Source organism: Lipophrys pholis (assembly GCF_963383615.2).
Source record: "Lipophrys pholis genome assembly, chromosome: 12".
NCBI lineage: Eukaryota > Metazoa > Chordata > Actinopteri > Blenniiformes > Blenniidae > Lipophrys > Lipophrys pholis.
The window spans coordinates 9,849,001-9,869,509 of NC_137641.1; the positions used below are offsets into that span (position 1 = coordinate 9,849,001).

General features: G+C 43.8%; 1 protein-coding gene across 1 annotated transcript; it reads left to right on the forward strand.

Annotated features, from left to right (window-relative positions):
* Positions 1 to 4,585: 4,585 nt before the first annotated feature.
* fpgs (folylpolyglutamate synthase) lies at positions 4,586 to 20,473 on the forward strand. The gene is made up of 15 exons (XM_080476283.1): positions 4,586 to 4,765; positions 11,230 to 11,358; positions 11,525 to 11,578; positions 12,371 to 12,435; positions 13,165 to 13,279; positions 13,873 to 13,950; positions 14,747 to 14,808; positions 15,324 to 15,426; positions 15,555 to 15,632; positions 15,715 to 15,862; positions 16,537 to 16,620; positions 16,725 to 16,875; positions 17,750 to 17,825; positions 18,595 to 18,661; positions 18,744 to 20,473. Exons 1-15 carry the CDS (start codon positions 4,607 to 4,609, stop codon positions 19,109 to 19,111), a joined length of 1,737 nt encoding a protein of 578 aa, XP_080332409.1. The 5' UTR covers positions 4,586 to 4,606; the 3' UTR covers positions 19,112 to 20,473.
* The last annotated feature ends 36 nt before the right edge of the window (positions 20,474 to 20,509 follow it).

The following is a 20,509-nucleotide window of genomic DNA, read 5'->3' on the forward strand; positions in this document are numbered from 1 at the left end:
ATTACCTGTCGTTCTTTGAACTTCTTATGCAGGTCTGGGTGCTCGTCCTTCAGGTGTTTAGCCAGGTTAGTAGTGTTTCCGCCCTTGGCCAGACATGTTCTCAAACACTGTTTGCACAGTGGTGCTTCGGTGTTGATGGAGACACTGTGCTCATTTGTTTTGAAGGCAAAGTATTTCCATATTGCACTTCTAGCACTTGTTTCTTCTACAAGTTACAGCCTTGTGGATGTGGAACAGTCTCTCTCTCTCTCTCGCTCTCTCTCTCTCTCCCTCTCTCTCTCTTTCTCTTTCTCCAGACTTGCTCTTTGCTGATCTGTTAGTGATGCACTGGATTTCTTTTTATGGAGTTTCCACGGGTCGTTTGAGTCAGTTACGCATGCGCACTCTCACATGGACGCAAACGCCATGTCAGTTACGCATGCGCATCCGGTATTCTTTTCAAAGTACAAGCTTGGTTGGGAGAAGATTGTTTTGAAAATACGTTGTTTTGACTTTTATTTTGAAGTTGTGTAGGTTGCGTATGAAGCGCTTATTCAGTTGTGGATCTCGGGTCGGCGCGCGGGAGCGCTCGCCCACCCGGGCTCGGAGAAATCGGAGTGCAAAAAAAAAGAAAAGAAACCGGAGCGCTGTTTTTCCGCACTTTCGATTGTCCACTCCAAAACATCCAAAACAAGTCAGAAATCGGACCAGCCTGCCGACGCTTCACTCATAGACAGACTGACTCTCCTAGGTGCAAATTACAACACTGTGACGATCCGGGGCGGCGTAAAAAACAAAAAAAAGATACCGATTCCAGCCGGGCCTAGTATAATATTGTTTTAAAGGCGTCAGTACCGCGATAACAACACAGTACCAGTATACCGAACAACCCTACCCTGCGTTTGACTTATAGTGATGAGAATCCTGACTCCTTAAACCGACTCAAAGGTTTTTGAGTCGTTCATACAAGTGAACCGATTTCTGAGGGTCCGTCCGAAAAGTCCCTCCTATCTCCTTATCTATCGACTTTACCTTATCCCCGTGGATGATGTCACGGGGATAAGGAAAGGTGTGAGAAGGCTTCCTGAAGGAGTTAGTGAAAGGTGATCACGTTGGCATGGCAGTCGGACAGCACTTTCACTTAGTGACGTCATAAGAATGCGACGGCGGCGCAAGTTTTTGACGTCCGCCATGGTGAGGGAAAGAGCTACAAGTTACTGAGAATGGACTACAAAAGCGCATTTGAGTTTTATATGATTTCAAGTTGTTCAAGGCAGATTATTGCTTTGGTAACTTGCATGATCTGCTCTCTTTTTCCAACATCGTGAGTTTCCCTGAACGCTCGGATGAGCAGGTCCCTTTAAATGTTGTTGCCGCAAGGAATTGTGGGGCAGCGTTAGCTGGTCTCCTTTGCGAAAGGATGCATCAGTGGTTCCTAAGCTGAAGGAAACAACGAGCCTCCTTTCCTTTGCTTTTTGAGAATTCGGACAGTCCTTATCATGGCCTCTACACAAAACACTTCCAGGGTTAAGGAAAAGTCCATAGAATAGGAGATAGGAAGGACATTTTGGACGTACCCTTGGTCTCCCCTGCGTCTTCCGACCACGGTTTGGAGACCGGAGCAGGAAGGGTTAACACTTTGTCATGAACTGAGAACTAACATTTAACAAAGGTGCTCTCAATTAAACTTTGTCCGAAACCTCAGGGTTCCCTTTACATTCATTTAGGAGTGTGTGTGTGTGTGTGTGTGTGTGTGTGTGTGTGTGTGTGTGTGTGTGTGTGTGTGCGTACGTGTGCGCGCGCTCGGTGAAACAGGCCAAACACAGGCTCTAAAGCCAGTTTAAGTACCAGCAGCTCCATTTCAGTCCACTGTTGCAGGCAGCGAGCCGTCATTTCAACGGTCAATTTTCCAAAAAGACGGCCGACACAATAGCGCTGTGCACTCCTCATTGTCTGACGCGATGTGCGCTCCTCACTGGCCGCGCGCACCTTGCAGCGAAGTGCCGTACACTGCGCACTGCCGTAAAGCGATATTGGGTGTCGTAGTATCGGTGGCAGTTTTATGAGTATGAGTACGAATACTCATGCCCAGTATCGAATCGGGCGTGGTGCATACCTATATTCTACCATTTGCTGCTTTTCACTTTGTAATTGCATCAATTCAAGAGACAGTTGCTGGAATATTATTTATGAATCATGTCATCGGTCCTGTCCACCACTGCCATATTAATCTGATCAATACAGATAGCCTTAGTTTAGACTTTCCAGTATTTTGTAATTTATCAAGGTTTTCAGCAAAAGTGTTTTGTGTTATTTTAACAGTACGTTTTTCAGTTACCATATTGTTAATATTTTGTTCATTTTGAAAGTCCGTGTCGGTAGTCAACGCGCACGCTCCTTCCATTGCACTCGCCGACGCGACGCAAAGTTCAGTTCAGGTGCGCTCACCGAAAGTCGGTCAACGAATCACGTGACTCGACGAGATTGCGCAACGCTCCGATTTGATTTCAACGCGCGGGGTATAATCACCAATGCATTGGATTTTTGTGTGCACACATCCCTCTCGTTGGGCGCCTTTTATTCATAAACCCAAGCGATCGTCTGCGGTGCTCCTCCAGCTCCGTGGTCCAACAGCGCTCCCGGCACGTGCCCCCGTCGTTCGCAACCACACGGCTCGTGACGGTGCGATCTGTCAACCCGGGCTGCTCGTCCTCACTTCAGCTCCCCCGCGATCGTCCCACGACGTCTCCCCAAGGTAGGTCTTGCTTCTGGCCTGTTCAATCGGGCAGGTTTTTGACAAGATACCAGCCAGCGAGCCGAGTACTCGGCTGGTGAGACGTTTCCTCGGTAGGTGGATCTGACGCGCGAGGCGGCCATTGTTTACCTTTTCCTTCGTGTCATTAAATGAGTCCATAGATCCGGTAAGATGCAACAGTATTTCTTTATTGTTGTGCAAAATAATATGGGATGAAAAGTTCCATTCACCAGAAAACAAACAAGAGCATGTCCTGATAAACTCCGCCAGAGCAGTGAAAAACCTGTGTGCCCTTCCGGGGTCAACACCCGTTTGCTCACATAGTTCAAAACACTTCAAATCCAATAATATCATATTTGGCTCCTACAATATCTATAGCTACATCTATATCCATGTCCATGTAACTGTGTTTGGCCCCATGGTAGCCCAGTGGCCAGCGCTGTCGCCTCACAGCTCAAAAGTTCGGGGTTGAAATCCAGCCCGGGGCCTTTCTGTGTGAGGAGTTTGCATGTTCTCCCTGTCTGCGCTTGGGTTTGCGGCTGCTACCGATGGGTAATCGGTATGAATTGTCCCACAGGGATTAAAGCTCTGCAAAAAAAAATAAAAAATCTCCATATATATATTTTCTTTTCTTTTTTTTTTTTGTTAAATTAAGTTTATTTCGGACATGTGGGTACACAACAAAACAAGAATAAATAACACAAACAACAAACATAACAGAACAACTCAGATAACTAAATAAATAATGGCCCAACATGTCGGGCATATTATGTACTCCTACCCCTTATTCCCCTCAACCAGCAGTCATTCGTACTCCTATATTATATATATATATACACATATATTTACCAACAAAGTCTATATATTGATATTTACAAGAAAAAACAGTAAATAGAAATATAGATAAATAATAAATGGTCCTTAGACCCGTGTCCACAGCCCGTCCTTCTTGTACTTTGTGAACACCATTGCTTTGTGCTGTTTTTTGAACTGATTCGTTGGACACTGCCTGAGCTCCACCTCCAAACTGTTCCACAATCTCACTCCACATATAGTAAGACAACAGAACTTCAGTGTTGTGTGAAACCTTCCACGTTTGAACTTTAAATCCCCTTTCCAGTTGTAACCCCCATCTCTGCTAAAAAAGATAGGTTTTAAATATTTGAAGGAAGATGGTTGTTTATTACTTTCTACATTATTTGTGTTGTTTGAAAATTTACCAAGTCAGTAAATTTTAGTAATTTTGCTTTTAAGAAAAGTCGATTTGTATGATATCCATAGCCAGTATTATGAATTATCCGTATTGCTCTTTTTTTGTCAAATTGATAGTGCCTGAGGTGAACATTTCTGAAGAAACACTCCTCAATGTCGAATTATTTCTTTAATGACAGAGATGAAGGAGTCCTAAAATGATACAAACAATTGCAGTATAAGCAAATCGTAATAACTCCGAAATGTGAACATACAACATAACATGAACCATCACATGTTACAGCATTACTCATATTATGCAGTTGTTGTATTCATTTAGTTATAAAACATTAAACATTACTTACATGAATTAGGCTGAACAGCACAATCAAACCACCTTGACATGAACATGTGCATATCAACAAATATGGCCGGTTCCTCACTGAGCCGGTCATAGCAATATCCTACATTGCCCCCTAGTGGCCAGTGATAAATCCTCCAATTTCTAAGTGTTGCCCCAGGCCTCGGCACGGTAATTTAGATGAGGTAATTCCGGTGAACAGCATATTATGTGGAGTGATAATAAGTCAAGGAGGCGTGGAAATGGGGCATGGCGTGACGTCATCGCGCACATGAACGGGTCCTCCCATATTTGGCAGCGGCTTCCGGTGACAGCTCACCATGGTGTGGCTGTGGCGCGTGTTGCGGGGGAGCTGGGAGCCAGCGGCGCGGCTCGGCTGGCGGGACAGTGCGTGCAGGTCGGCCAGCCTCTCTGTCAGCATCTCGGCCCGCTCGTGCAGCACCAAGACGGCCCCGCACATCCCGGGAATGGAGTACCAGGTAGGCACCGGAGCCTCCCCGGTCCGGGCGGCTACTAGCCCGCTAAGCTAGCCGCCGGTGCAGAAGTTTCCCGAGTTTGAAAACATCGTGGCTGTCTGGTTCGTCAGACCGGAGGGGGTGGAGGTGAAGCACCGGGGCAGGGGGGGGGGGGGGGGGGGGGGTGTGTTAGCGGCTGTGAGTTTAGCTGTAGTTTCGCATTCGGGAGGATGATTCTGAGAGCCCCGCAGACACGAAACGGTCTGATCCTGAACCAACACGTGGTCTCAACCTCAGTTTGATTCAAACTTTACCTCTCAAGATGTTTTAATTTAACAATGCTCAGAATAACCCGAGAGAAGCTGTCAGAACACCGTGCTAAACACGTGGTAATGTTCAAACCTTCAGGATGTTTATCTTTAATTGTTCTAATTTAATAACATTGCTTTTACGCGTGCCCCAAAGTTTCATCATCTATAAACATAAAAGAAGCACTTTCTCTCTGTGTTTTGTCATTTTCCTTTCTTTTATATGTCTGACTACTGATTACTTTACCTGGTGTCAAAGTACTCTTGGCAGTCTTTCCTTTTTTTTTTTAATTAACCAATTTTTGTAGATCACTCCCACTTTTCTGTTTAAGATGTCATCTTGAAATGACGGAACAGTCAGTGAATCGCCATTTCCTTTGATTTTAGTTTATTTTTATTAAGGCGGCCGCCTTGTAAAAGGGAAGAGGCTGAACAGAGATGTGAAGTGAAGCAGCCAATCCAGGGATTTCTGACCTTTTCACTACATTATGCATCAATGACCACGGATGAGGGTCATTCCAGGTCAAATCTGTAAAATTGCTCAACGGACTTACAGATTTGTTTCATGTGTACAAACAACTTGTATTTCCTCTGTAGTTTGCCTTATGAGAGGTTTTCACAACCAGTTGGATTTATAACTGCTGAGACTCTTTCAACACGGTTTGTTTTTTGTGTAACAGGTATTGGAACAATGTTTTGAAAAGTAGCTGCTCAGTAAATCCAACCTTAAAGTACCTCCCTGGTGGTTTTGCCACAGTGACTTTGTTCAGACCAAAGCTGCGTGTTTACACTAACGGTGTGTGAGCAGATACATGAACCAATGTGATGTTTGTTGTCTCTCCCCTCAAAAAAAGAAAGGGAAACACAACAGCCTGAAGTCATGATAAACTAGTGTTTACCGCTTCAAACTGGTGAGTTTGAAGAATGAGCATGTAACAACTGAGCAGGAAAATCAGAGTCCTGTAACTTACAGACCTTCAGCCCACAATACTCTAATGCAGGGGTGTCAAACACATTTCAGTTCAGTGGCCACTTTCAGCCCAATCTTATCTTGAGAGGGTCAGACCAGTAAAATAGTGCCATAATAACCTTTCAGTTTAAACTGTAAAGTTTCTCTTTGTTATGGTGCAGAGTATACATTATGTAAATGTCTAGATTTTCACAAAACCAAACAATGATTACCGAAAATCTCACAATAAAGCCATTTATAATGAAACTAGGGCCGCAACTAACGATTATTTTTGATAATCGATGAATCGGATAAAAAAGCATCTGAATTTGTAGGACCAGTTGATATTGAATGAACCAAACACCAAATATGTTATGGTTATTTAAACGCACATAACTGAACCAATTCAAAGATATAGATATATATATATATATATATATATATATTACGCACATGTATATAAGATGTATACAGAATAATTCAATAAGATTTAATTTACTTCAGGGACCACATACAGTCTAGTTTCATCCTGAATGAACCAGACTGGTAAAATATTACTATAATAACCTTTAAATTTACACGTCAAAGTTTTTCTTTGTTGTTGTCACAGTGTATGTAATGAAATTGTCTATATTTTTGCAAGATCAAACAGTTAGTACTGAAAATTATTACAATCTCAACATAAAGTCAATTTTAATGAAACATTCTGGTGCAAAATACAATGAACTTGTGTCAATCCTATATACCCGCTCTGCTTGGTGGGAGCAGATTGGAGCCTCTTGCTTGGTTTTGGCCCAAGGGCCTTATGTTCCCTGCTGTTAAATGAAAGTGAAACTAACGGAGAGGGGCTTTACTGCAGCACTGTGCTGCGGGGAGGCGATGATGATACAGATCTCTAAACTAATCTTCTGACACCATCACAACGTCTGAATATTCCAATAATCCGGTCCAGCCCAAGTATTCTTGCCGTTTCAGTGTCGCTCAGCTTGAAATTGACCTCATTAAGGTGTGTTAACAGTTGTGTCGGTGCACAGTGACGTGTCCAGTACAGCGTGTCACTCTTACCAGGTCCACTACTCGCAGGTTCTACCGTACCGCCTCCACCTCGCTCCGTTCAACTTGCTCTGGAGGTTGAGGTTCTTTCTTTAAACTTTTATTTCAGTCTGGAAGCATTGCTGAAGCGCCGAAGGTGAAGTAAACGGCTCCACAACATGGCGAGTGGCACACTTTTAATAATCGAATTTTATCAATTCGTTGCTGCAGCCCTAAATGAAACCCTCTGGTACAAAATACAGTCTCACCAGTCTCAAAAATATGTGTTATCAGTCACACTGATGACCCCCCCCCCCCACATACTTTAGCACCAGCCTGACTATGATTGAATAAAAACATTAAATACTCTCATTCACTTAGAAAACATGCAGCCGCATGTAAACCAGTCATACGTCAACTCTTTCAACGTGTGCCTCGAAGAAAGTGCATTAAGTTTGGTTCTAATTCAGTGTTTGAGCGTGAAAACCGTTGATGAATCTGGTGGTGTGAGTTTGCGGGACTTTGTAGAAAAGGAGCTTTAAAGTCCTGGAAGTTTCAATGTCATTCGTATCCATCACGTCGGGTAGTATGTTTGCGTTTGTTTATTATCAGGCTTTTTTTTGTTTGTTTTTTTACAGAGGTTAACAACACATTTCAGATTGAGGTGTGCTGGAGCAGGAAAACACACGCACTCCCACAGAGCTGCTGTGAGTGTTTCGAAAATGCTGACATGGCAGGATTTGAGCAGATGAGCCTCACTGGCGCGTCCAGTCGTTCCAAACCGTCGTTCTCGGCGCCGTCCACGTTCCTCTGAGTTATTCACAGAACAGGCAAACATTTACTCTGAGTTGGACTTTAACAAACGTGTGTGTGTGTGTGTGTGTGTGTGTGTGTGTGTGTGTGTGTGTGTGTGTGTGTGTGTGTGTGTGTGTGTGTGTGTGTGTGTGTGTGTGTGTGTGTGTGTGTGTGTGTGTGTGTGTGTGTGTGTGTGTGTGTGTGTGTGTGTGTGTGTGTGTGTGTGTGTGTGTGTGTGTGTGTGTGTGTGTGTGTGTGTGTGTGTGTGTGTGTGTGTGTGTGTGTGTGTGTGTGTGTGTGTGTGTGTGTGTGTGTGTGTGTGTGTGTGTGTGTGTGTGTGTGTGTGGTGTTTTTTAACCAGTATTTCCAAATTCTCTTCAAAACTGTTATTGCAGTTCATTTTTGTATGTCTGTGTGTGTGATCAAAACTGAAAGGAAAATGCAGTTGTCCTAAATATTAACGCTCAGCAGCTGATTCAAACTGTTGTGTTGTCCATCTTCTGGAGCTCTTTATCGTACGGAGAGATCTGAACCAGCAGTGTGACGTCGCCAAGTGACCTCCGGCCCCGTTTACATTTCCAAGTTGTGTTTTGGGTGACATCGGTGCTTGGACCCACTGAAAACACAACTTATCAATAATTATACTGCGGAGGAGAAAAATATTCAGATTTTGACATTTTTAACTCGTGTTCTTTTATTTTGACGGTCCTGTCAGTGTTTCGCCCCCTCCCTCAGCAGCTCTGAGTATTTCAGGGGAGACAGCAGGGTTTTCAATGACAGGACTTCTTTTGAACGAGGTCAAACAGTTTGTAGAGAACGCTGCAAAGAGTATGGCTCATTTATTACGTCATGTTGTTCGTTTACATTCATGTTTAGGAACAAAATCTGTTGGATGAAGTCGTCTTAATCCTGGAACGGTCATTGGGCCTTTATTTGACTGCCAACTTTGTCAGTGTTCCTGAGTATCATCAACACTGGACAAAATAGTTTGTCACCTTATTTCAGTACAACACCACAGAAGAAGAGGCTGAAACTCCAAGAGTTGTTGTTGTTTTTTTGTTTTTTTTAGAGTAACATTGTGAGTAAAGTTACACTACACAAGGAGAACACTTAATCACTCCAACATGTATGACTTTATATTAGATATGTGTAAAATGTCTCATCAGGAGAATGATAGAACTCAGAGCAGTGAAGCAGGTGAAGCAATGGAAGGTGGAGAGACTGAGTAAGCTCAGTTCAGGTCTTAGATTGAGTGAAATGTGGATTAGCTCCTAATACTTTTGAAACAAACTATTTTATGATGAGATGAACTGTAATCCATCCAGGGAAGAGACAAGAGAGGAGGTGGAGCTTCAGGGTGAGAGGTAAAGTTTTAAAAACAATATTATTGATTATAATAGACCCAGAAAAAAAAAACCAGGTGAGGACTGATATCAAGTTTATTTGTATTTAAAGATACATTTTCAATATATATTTCATTATTTCACAGTCCTATAAAAGTTTGGTTTGGGTTTTGATTAGCTGATCAGCAGCAATACTCCACCAGTGTTCTGAATATCTATATGGTGAGATGCTCCATCATGACCAATGAGTGATTTATTTCCCCAGTTTAGTTATAAAATGTGTCACATTAATGCTGCACCTGCATCTCTGAATACATTCTGTATGTTTAGCAGCAGGAAGGAGACCGGAGGACAGGACGGCACAGGGCTGGTTAACATTGAGAAATAACATAGAGCTTATATACATCTGCAGTATAAGTTCACTAAAAAAAAAACAAAATTGAGTTGCTTGCTCTTAAGTTCAAACTTATTGGACAAGAAGTCAAGATGTGAGCAATTTATGGCTGCAAATGACCAGAGGAAAAAACATTTAGTCTCTTTGGCTCAGGCCAGAGTTTTCAACCTTATGTGTGTCGGTTTATGTTTGACACTGAAGAAATCCTCTGACATGCAGATTATTGAATACAAGACTGTAAAGTGCAGGACTAGAGGAGCTTGTCAATTTGATGTGAGAGGTATCACTTTGATTTGTTTTTGATGACCAGACGTTTGCACTGAACCATAAATTATTGTAAAAGAACAGATTTTGCTTATTTGTTCGACTTCATTTTTGTTTTCCAAATTTGCTGTAGTGAGTTTAAAATGGAGTAGGTCTATTTTTACTATCTATTGTTTTAGAAAGAGGCCTAACATTAAGAAGTATAATTATATAATATGAAAACTTATCATTTTTACATTTTAATTATCTGATATTCTAAAGTGAAGAACTTTTGTCACATTGTTCGTCTTGTTTTTTTCATTGCAGAAAGTTGTTACTGAAAGAACCAGTTCAATTGGGTGTAAATGCATTTTTTACGACATCCAAATGGATTTTGACCAATAGAAACATATTAAACCGTTCACCAGTGTGTGCTACTAAATTTGTCTTTGTACTACTGAAATATTTAGCTTGCTTGTAAGTGTAAAGTCCTTTAAAGACCGAATCACTTGAAGTCTTAAGCCATTTTGTTGTGGAGAAAGACGGAGAAGCAGTTTTTCATAGTGGTTTGCGATGTAGTTAATTTTTGACATTTCTGCTTAAATTATTTACGGATCTGTCAGGTTTCCAATATGAGTCTCCTCGTTGCTCTATTGGTGTTTTTTCACGTCTGTCTTGCTTTAGTCCGGAGCCCCGGAGTGGCCATAGAGAAAAATTATAATAATAATAATAATAATAATAACACATGAATGAGGTTGGGGCTTATTTTCAACATTTGGGCATTACATTGTGAATTTCTTCTCCTTTTACTTTGTTTCTTTATGTGTCTGAATTAAGTGCTTCAACATGGAGGAATGGAGGTGTAGAATGATAGAACGCAGCTTTAAAGCCGTTTCTCATGGCAACCTACATAAACACACTCTGATTAAAGTTCTCTTTCACATGAAGCCATTAAAAGGCTCATGTTATGGCTAAAAAAAATCCAAGCTTTCATTTACAGTAGTATGAAGTTTGTTTTTTAGTTGCTGATTAACCAAAAGTCTGGCTTCATTATAATAAAGTTCTGTGAGGAGAAAATAGCGAGGCGTCTCATGCAGACGTTAGGCTGCGGTCATAACGTGATGCAAGACCTGGAAGTGACGTTAGTTACAATGATGTTACGATGAAAAGCGTGAAAAAAAACGACAATGGAAAACTGCTTCTAAATGACAGGGCAGCTCAGGGGCTCTGCAGCAACAGTTGGAGAGCCGTTGGGTTAGACCCTGACAGGTCGGAGCTTTGGCGGTGGAAAGACAAAGAACTGGTGCTGAATCTGGCCCCGGCCCCGAACTAGCACCCGGTTCTTTCTGGTGGGAAAGTCCCCACTGTGAGCATGAAGTCAGACTCAGCCTCGGTGTTCGTTGTGTGTGTGTGTTCTACTTCAGGATGCCATTTGCACGTTGAACACGCTGCAGACGAACGCTGGCGCCCTGAAGCAGGTCCGGCGGGAGCGGAGCCACCCTCAGCTCCAGCTGCAGGCCATGAGGTCCTTCCTGAATCGAGCCGGCATCACGGTGAGGCCAAACACACACTGAGCAATGTTTGTGAGCCATTGATCACACGTGTGTGTGTGTGTTTGCATAACCAGTCCAAAGAGCACTGGGCAGGATCACACTGCCTGTTGTCTGACGTCATCACACACACACTCTTGTCTTATCCAGCCTGTGTGTGTTTTGAAAGGTGGAGGAACTCGACCATCTGAATATTATCCATGTGACGGGGACGAAGGGGAAGGTGAGCTCACGACTGCACTCTGACTTTAATCCACACCCGACTGGATCCATTCCAATTGTATTGCTCTCTCTCTCTCTGTGTAGATAAAAAGCTGTTTGCGCCACGTTACCCACAATAAAACTCATATCTAACTTTTAAAAAGAAGATAACAGCTCGTAAAGTTTCTATTCAGAAAGACACTTATCTTAGGATGCATTTTTTTATTACTTTGTAAATCTTTATTTTTGATTTAGCTGTTTTATCTCTTTTGATTAATTTAATCTGTTGCTCCCCCACCCATCCCCCACCCCATTGGTTCCTGATGACGTCGTATAGCAAAGGTACAAATTTTCATCGGATGAGTTAGAAACAAACGATATCAAATAAATTCAGTTGAGACGGTGTGAAGAAAGTTCCCAAGTCTGTTAAGCTCCATGAGGGTTGATCTGAAATAATGAAGATATTGATAATGGTCACACACGGCACAACCGCAGATACATGAATTTTTGGAACTCACAAGTCCTCGTGCCGTCACAGAGAGGAATTAATATTCCAACACAAAGCACGCTCACATGGGGGAAACTGAGCCCCTTATTGTGTGAGCGTGCATTGATCCCGATGAATTACTGCGTTGATGACCTGCTTCGTGGGAACACTTGTCAATGATTGTCATGATGTCCAGGGTGTGTCAATCCCGCTTCATAGTCTGAACCTCGGCGCGTCCGTCTCTGTAACGTTGAGCTATAAATCTGAGATGAAGGCCGTCTTTGTTTCCAAACGGTTCCGTCAGGTTCTGATCTGTTTGTTCCTCAGGGCTCAACGTGTGCCTTCACCGAGCAGGTGCTGCGGAGTTATGGCTTCCGCACAGGATTTTACAGGTAAACGGGCTGCGACAGGAGAGACATTTTTACATCGTTTGGTGGATTAAACTGAAGCATTGCTGCTTTCAGAGACAAAGTCAACATGTTGTCTCATGTGACCGGCACAGTGGAACTTCAAGTCTGCAGTTTATTTAAACGTAGTTTTTATTAAAATATTTTTCCAAAAGAACGGAAGGAAGCACATGAACATACAAGCAGACATTTATATCAACATGGAAATGCAGAACCAGCAGGGGAGCCTCATTCACATCTGGTTTTAAGAAATATAATGATACATAAAAAAAAACCCAATGTTAAATCGGGGAGCCGGCAGGGAAGTTCCCACAGTGTTTGATGTTATGAGCAGGGAGGAAGACCCACCAACCACCTCCTTATTCTGACAAATATTCTGTTCATTTCCTCCATCTTGTGATGTGAACATCTCTTCTTAATCCCAAGAGGAAAGTCGATTGTTCCATCTCATGAATCTCTTGGATTCTATCACGTTGTGCAGTAATTTCTTTCTTCGCGGCTGTAGTTACTGTTTTCAGCAGGTGTCTGTCATTCCCCGTCACTCTTTCTGATGGATCACAAAGATAAAGTCATTAAAATGTCAGTAGTATTTGTTGCCTGAGGATGTTTGATGATCTTCCAGCCGTTTGTATGAAGCTGTTTGCCAGGTGAAACGAGGTGAACTGTGTTTGGTCTCTGGCCTGATCGCAGAGTCGTGTTCTCGCCTCGTTGCAGTTCCCCGCATTTGGTCCAAGTCAGGGAGCGGATCCGAATCAACGGGCAGCCCATCAGGAAGGAGCTCTTCACCAAGTATTTCTGGCAGGTGTACGGACGGCTGGATGAGACCAAGGTGGGTCTGCTTTAAGTGGAGACGGACCACAGCGGTGAGGCGTCACTCTGTCCTGTTTAAACGGACTGATCAGAGTCACAGGGTGGGAGTTAATTCAGGGCTAAATGAGAAGCCGTGTGTCCGGGTGGTGCTGATGGTCATGTGACTGTGCACGCTCTTTCAGGATTATCAACCTCCTGTCTCCTGTTAACACTCGTATTTTAAAATCATCAGCTGAGGAGTAAAACGTTTGGAAATCTGAAAGTTTTCCTTGCTGCTCATTGGCCCGTTTAAAATGGAATGAACGAGAAGAACTCGGTGAAGTGGAGCTTTGACGGCTTGTGCTGGGTTTGAAAATGTCCCTTTGGCGCCCCCTGTTGGCTGAAATCTGAAATGTAGCCAATTGAACTAAAGGTAAACAGTCGTCTTATCTTTTTTTGGCAGTCTTACCTTCGATGACCTCCTTTCTCAGGACTTTGAGTTTGTAAAGTTTCTACAGCTGCAGGTTTCAGACTGCAGACATGTTGCGTTGTTTGTACTGAATAAACAAAGTCTGTTCGGTGTAACTTGTAATAAACGTTGTCCTACAGTCTCTCGTCTCTCTTTCGCCGCAGGAGGCTCATGGAGGAACGATGCCGGCGTACTTCCGCTTCCTCACCATCTTGGCCTTCCACGTCTTCCTCCAGGAGAAGGTTTCACACTTTATTTCAATGTTTCGGTGTTTGTTGGGATTTCTGGAGGAGTTTCACACTTGGGCCATGTTGACACAAGGTTTTCAAATGAAAACTCAAAACTTTATTTACAGAGCACTTTGCATACATTGGGTGCAGCACAAGTTATACATTTACATGAAATAAAACATTAAAAGCAAAGGAAAATGCAAAAATTCCGTTACACGACAATGGTACTTGGAGCCACTGAAAACACAACTTTTTGAAAATGGCTCCCAAGGTGGAACTTTTTAAATGCAGGTGGGGGCGGGCGCATGAGCTTTTGGTGTTATTTAACGTTAAAAGCTATAACAATATAAAATATTTAATATTTTTCAATATTGAATTTTAGTCAAATCTGACCCCTCGGTAACATCCATCAGCCAACTTTTGGCCGATTACAGATTATTCTCTTAATGGTTATAATCTGCTGATTAAATCAGCTGGCCCGTACATTTTCAGTGTTTCTGCCGTTTTTACGTAAACAAACATTGTTTTCAAATCGTTGCCGTGTGAACGTGAAACCTTCTGAAACAAAAACACAAAGAACGATGCATTTGTGCTTGGATTAAGACAAACTGCTGGTTTTAGCTTGAGCAGCTGAACTTTGACCTGCTCTGGGGAATTCTGTTAAACGTTGTTGGAACAATGTGGCACACGTCAGCCAGCAGAAACAATCATTAGGTGTCAGCATGGATCTCATCCTGCTCTAGATGAAGATCTAAACAGCCAACATGGAGGAAAGCTTTGTATAATGTGAGCTGTTGTTTGTGTTCAGGTGGATTTGGCTGTGATTGAAGTCGGTATCGGTGGAGCTTACGACTGCACCAACATCATCAGGTAAGATCCACTTGGAGCTTTTAGTGTGAATCATCGGTTAATGTTTGATGGCGGTTGTTGGTTTCCTGCTGCAAATTGATCCACTGGTGTCACTTGACACAATATCTAATGTTTTGAGTCCAAACGTGGTTTAAAAACGGTGCGGAAACCTTTTTCTTCTGGAGATTATCCTGAAATGTGATCAGATCGGTTCATCATTATTTACCCTGCATTTTCCTCAGTTTGTTAAAAAGCTCCTTTCATGTGTTTGAAACCAAATGAGTGAAACAAACTGGAGGTCAAACTGTTTATCTTAAAGTGTTCTATCAGCAGGTTTTCAGCCTTTCCTGTTAGGTGGTCAGCATTAGCATGGTGGATGTTTATCAGCAGAGCTGCACACGTTTGTTCATCTCTGCTGATGTTTCCACATGTTAGTGAAGTCTACATAAACCAGAAGACCTTCAGGTTTACATACTGACTGTTTGCATGTCTGAAACGAGTTGTTTTGTTCTGTTTTCCTGATGTTGTGCCGCCAGGTCACCGTGGGTGTGTGGGATCTCCTCTCTGGGAATCGACCACACTCAGATTCTGGGCGACACGATCGAGCAGATCGCCTGGCAGAAAGGAGGCATCTTTAAGGTACGACCGGCTCGTCTTCACTGGAGGGAGCGGCTTCTCAGCTGGTCGTCCTCCAGTTCTTTATTCAGCGATCCAAGTCCTGCTGCCTTGTTGATTTTGTGTGTGTGTGTGTGTGTGTGTGTGTGTAGTCTGGTGTTCCAGCCTTCACAGTCCGGCAGCCAGAGGACGCTATGGCTGTGCTCAGAGACCGAGCGAAGGAGATCCAGGTGAGTGCTGGTTTCCACTCGCAGTGCGCCGACTCGCAGCAGGAAGCCGCTCGGTGATGCGAAGCTGTGCGTGGTGTTGCAGTGTCCTCTGAGGGTGTGTCCCGAGCTGGACGACTACCAGGCGGACTGTGGACCGCTACGCCTGGGCCTGGCGGGGCAGCACCAGCGGGCCAACGCCTCCCTCGCCCTGCAGCTGAGTCACACCTGGCTCCAGAGGAGATGTTTGCCAGGTGAGCCCCACAACAAACAATACCGCTCTGATACAGTGAGGCAGCCCCAAGTCATGATGCTCCCTCCACCATGCCTCATTATTAACACGTGGATTACTGAAGCCAGTGAGCTTCTCACTGTTTGTTTTCACTTGAGAGGTTGAAGCAGGTCAAATCAGACTGAATGACCCAATGTTTCCACCATTACTTTTTTTTCTGCACATTATTAACAAAGTTATCATCAGTGTGACAGCAACATTTTTAATATACATCTCACCAAAGACCAAATGTTTCCACTGTACAATCAACATATTGTCCAGTCAGAGTCCTACTGCTTTAGATTGACCACAGATTATTATTCACCTCGTTGTTTGAACAAGTCAGAAGAGCAAATTAAATTCTTTAAAAAGAATCAAACTTCTGGAACACTGCTGCAGACTCGTCATTATGAGAAGGTTGGTTTGGTCATAAAGAAGGGAAAGAACACAATAACATCATTTAGGGTTTTTATTGGCTGTAGGTCATAATTAAGATTTCAAACAAAAGGTTGATTTTGAAACGGGCTGTGTTTCAGACATTTATGTGGTTTCTTTTCTTAATTGAATCGACTTTCATTGAGATTAACTGTCCCTGGCCTGAGTGTGTGTCCTGTCTGTATTGGAGGGTTGTGTGTCATGTCCTTCCTTCTGTTGCAGATAAAGCATTTCCCTCTGACAGTGTGGACAACGGCAGCATCCCTCAGGCAGCTTCCTTCAAACCCAGCCCCGTCATGGTGAAAGGTGAGTCCAGCTCACGAAGAAACTCTCAACACTCACTTCTCTGAGTGGACGCAGAGGTTTTGGACCGGGACCCGACGCGTCTCACTGGAACCTTGTTGTCTCAGGTTTGGCGGACACCGAGTGGCCCGGCAGGAACCAAACCTTGAAACACGGAGCGCTCACCTACTTCCTGGACGGGGCTCACACCATGCGCAGCATGCAGGCGTGCGTGCAGTGGTTCAGAGAGACGGCAGCGCAGCACGAGAGGAACGCCAGGTCGGTTCAGTCACGCGACTGCAGCGGCTTCGTCAGCCTCTCACCTCCACCAAATCAATAGAAACTACGGCCAACGTTTCAGTTCTTTGATAACAGGATGTGTCTCTAAACACACTGGAAACATTCTGGAGGAAAAGAACTTTCAGTGATGAATTGAAAAATGAAGCCCAGTAAAATGTGTAAACACATTTTTCTGTATTGAACTTTAAAATAAAGAGGTCAAATCTGTTTTCAGGCTCTGCAGAGACACGGTTCATGTGCTCACATTGCTAGAGTGTATTCCAGATCATTAGTCCAATGAAAACCTTCTATGTTCAGATGTCCACTATGTGTCTGGACTGTTCGCGCTCTCTCGGAACCAACATGGAAGTTGCAGCTGCAGCTCTGTGGCTGCAGAAACGAGGTTAACCAAACAACTAGTGCAAAGCGGTGAAAGTAAACAACAACAGAGGATTCATAAGGTCCAGATCAACCGCCCCGGCTGAGATTACTGTTGCAACGTCACATATCTGCGGAGCTCTAAACCCCGCCTACATTTGAACCTACTTTCTACAGAGGAATCCAGCACCAGATTTGGCTCTGGTTACGCTTTTCTATACTGCTCCGTAACGCTCCGCTCCATCCTGGCACTTTTCGTGCGATGGAAACAAGGCTGAAGTCGTCCACTAGATGGCGCTTCTGTCATTCACATCCAACCTAGTTCATGGAGTGTTTTTAATGACATTACATTTACACTGCAGCAAGAAACTAGTCAGACTCTATTCATCCATCTTCTACCTGCTGCTTCGCCCAGCACGCACACACACACCCACACACACACACACACACTGTAGAGTCACCAAAATGTATATCTTTAGTCTGTATTGTGTTGCAGTGGCCCCGTGTGCAGAATTCTGCTGTTTAACGCTACAGGAGACAGAGACTCGGCCGCCATGTTCAAGCTGCTGCTGGTGAGTTCGCATGTCGAGGCCGTTTCATGTGACAAGACCTAATCTGTTAAAAAAATAAAAAAATGTTGGGTTTAGACTGCAGCAACGGACACGCTGACAACAATGTAGTAGGGAGAGCGCTGTAGCTGGTTTTTGTAATGAAACTACACAGATGTGTGCAGAGAACAAAACACTATAAACGTGAGCAAAATGCAGAGAACCCGACATTACTGTGGACCGATGACGAATCGGATGCTATAATGGGTGTCTGAACTATAAAACTACCAATATGGACGATAAAACTAGAATATGGACCGTGAGTCAAACCACTACGGGGGACGCCATGTTTGTTCACATGCGTATGAGCAGAAGGAACTATGGGATGCACATGCGCAGTAACGGCGCTCCATAGCCTCCAGCAGTCTCTGTAGGGGGACTCGTGATGTGAAAGAAAGGTTCCACTTTGAGATTCGGTATAAAAAAGTCACGGTTGCAGTGGATCCACAAACCAGTGTCGTGTAAACGGACCCCCCCAAGAAGTGAAGAAAGTTCTGCGGATACAATCGTTGTCGTATAAATGGGGCCTGAGACGCCACAAACTGTCCTCAGACTGTCTCCTCGGCATGCTGTGAGGACACTTTGTAACCAGGTGTCGCCTCCACCTGCTGGAGGAGGCTCCACACTGTCTGCTCCTCCTCAGCTCAGTGAGCCTCCACCTGCTGGAGGAGGCTCCACACTGTCTGCTCCTCCTCATCTCGGCTCACTTCTCACTGCAGCTCGTTTCTTTCAGCCGTGTCAGTTCGACTTCGCCGTGTTTTGTCCAAACATCACCGAGACCGTCGCTTCCTGTAACGCAGGTGAGACCTTCACCGCTTCAAACGGTTTTGATGTGACTCACTAAACTGAACTTGGGTGAAGCTGAACTCTGGTTCCTCTCAGACCAGCAGAACTTCAACGTGTCGGTGGAGAACATGCTGACCCGCTGCCTGGACAACGAGCAGAGCTGGCGACTCCACAGTGGCGCGGGTGATGGAGACGAGGCGCGGCTGCTCATCGAGGCCGGCCTGCCACGGCTCCCCGAGAAGAGGGCGGAGACTCTGGTGTTCCCCTGCATCCTGAGCGCCCTGCAGTGGATCGCGCAGAATCGGGACGCCACGCTTGACCGCGCCGCCGTCCCCGTCAAGCCCAACGTCAAAGACAAGGCGGCGGCTCTCCGCCAGGCCGCGCACATCCACGTCCTGGTCACCGGCAGCCTCCACCTGGTGGGAGGAGTCCTCAAACACCTGGACCCGGCGTCCTCCAAGTGACCTTCATCACCACAGTCTGAACACTGGACAGGTGTGACGACCGAGGCAGCTTCACCCAGAGCCTTACACACACACCCACACACACACACACACACACACACACACACACAGAGTTTACATGAGTTCCTCTCCGAATGGTTTCAGAATCATGAGTCGACGGTTGTGAGCATGAATTTAATTCAGATCCTCAATCCTGTAAAATACTGTGATTCCTATAGTGTGTATTCAGGACATGTTCATGAACAGTAAATTGCATTCTGACTCCTGCAAAACATTTTTTTTTTTTTTTTAATTGTTATTTTGGTCACATGAGCTGACAGGGCATGTTGTTTAAAAAATCCTTGTTTTTCTTACTTTAATCTCAGAATCATAAGATATTCTTATAGAATCGTTCCTGGATTCTAGTCTGGACTTTCTGGCTCTGATAAGTGTACATCCCTCATGTCACCACACCCACTTAATTTGTTTACTTCATCTGCTCTTTATCATTGGTTTGTTTATGTCTGCGTCGTGTACGTATTTGCTGGTTAATAATATTTCATAGTTTCTAGATTAACATTAGTTTTTCAGGCCTCTGCTGTAATTGTTTGGAATAGAAGCGACTCAAAGCAGGTCTGTAACAACGTGTGGCTTTAGAACTCCTGCGAAAATATGTATTATCTTTATCTTTTGTACACACCAGTCTTAAAGTGCTTCGTCTGCTCGTTTACCTGAAAGCTGTTCTGAAAGGGTTAAAGCAGCTACAACGGGACAGAAGAGATTAAACTGGCTAAAATGTCTTAATATTGATAACAGCAGAAATGTTATAGATTGTTAAAAATAACTAAATTATTAAGAAATGGATAAAACTTGCTGTGAACAAAGATTCTCACTTTGGGTTAAATTGATGGAAACGACAAAATAAGGGAAGTATTAACGTTGCAACAGTTTTGGTGAATGAAACAAAATTACACGTATAATCGGCCTCATGAGTCGTTTTCTCTTATTTTTAAAAGTGTTTGGCCCCACGTGAATTTAATTTGTTGGAAAGTGGTTTTAACAAGTCTTCATCTCTGAGATCTTTATGTGACGCCTCCAGTGTGTGTATGTGTGATTTTTACTCGATATATTTAGAAAAGCTGCACTAATAGAAACATGTTCTTTTCACTTTTATATTGGGAGCACTTAAGAAATGTATTTGTATGTTTTGTTTTCACTGTCATTATTTCACAGCGTGCCACACACACACACACACACACACACACACACACACACACACTCTCCCTCTCTTTGGTGCTGATGTAAATATTCTAACTCTTCACAAGGTTTCATCTCTCTGGTTGAAATGACGCCAAATTAAAGTTGTGATAAACACTTGTGTGAACGTGCGATGGTGAAATCTTCAGTTAATCCAGGCTC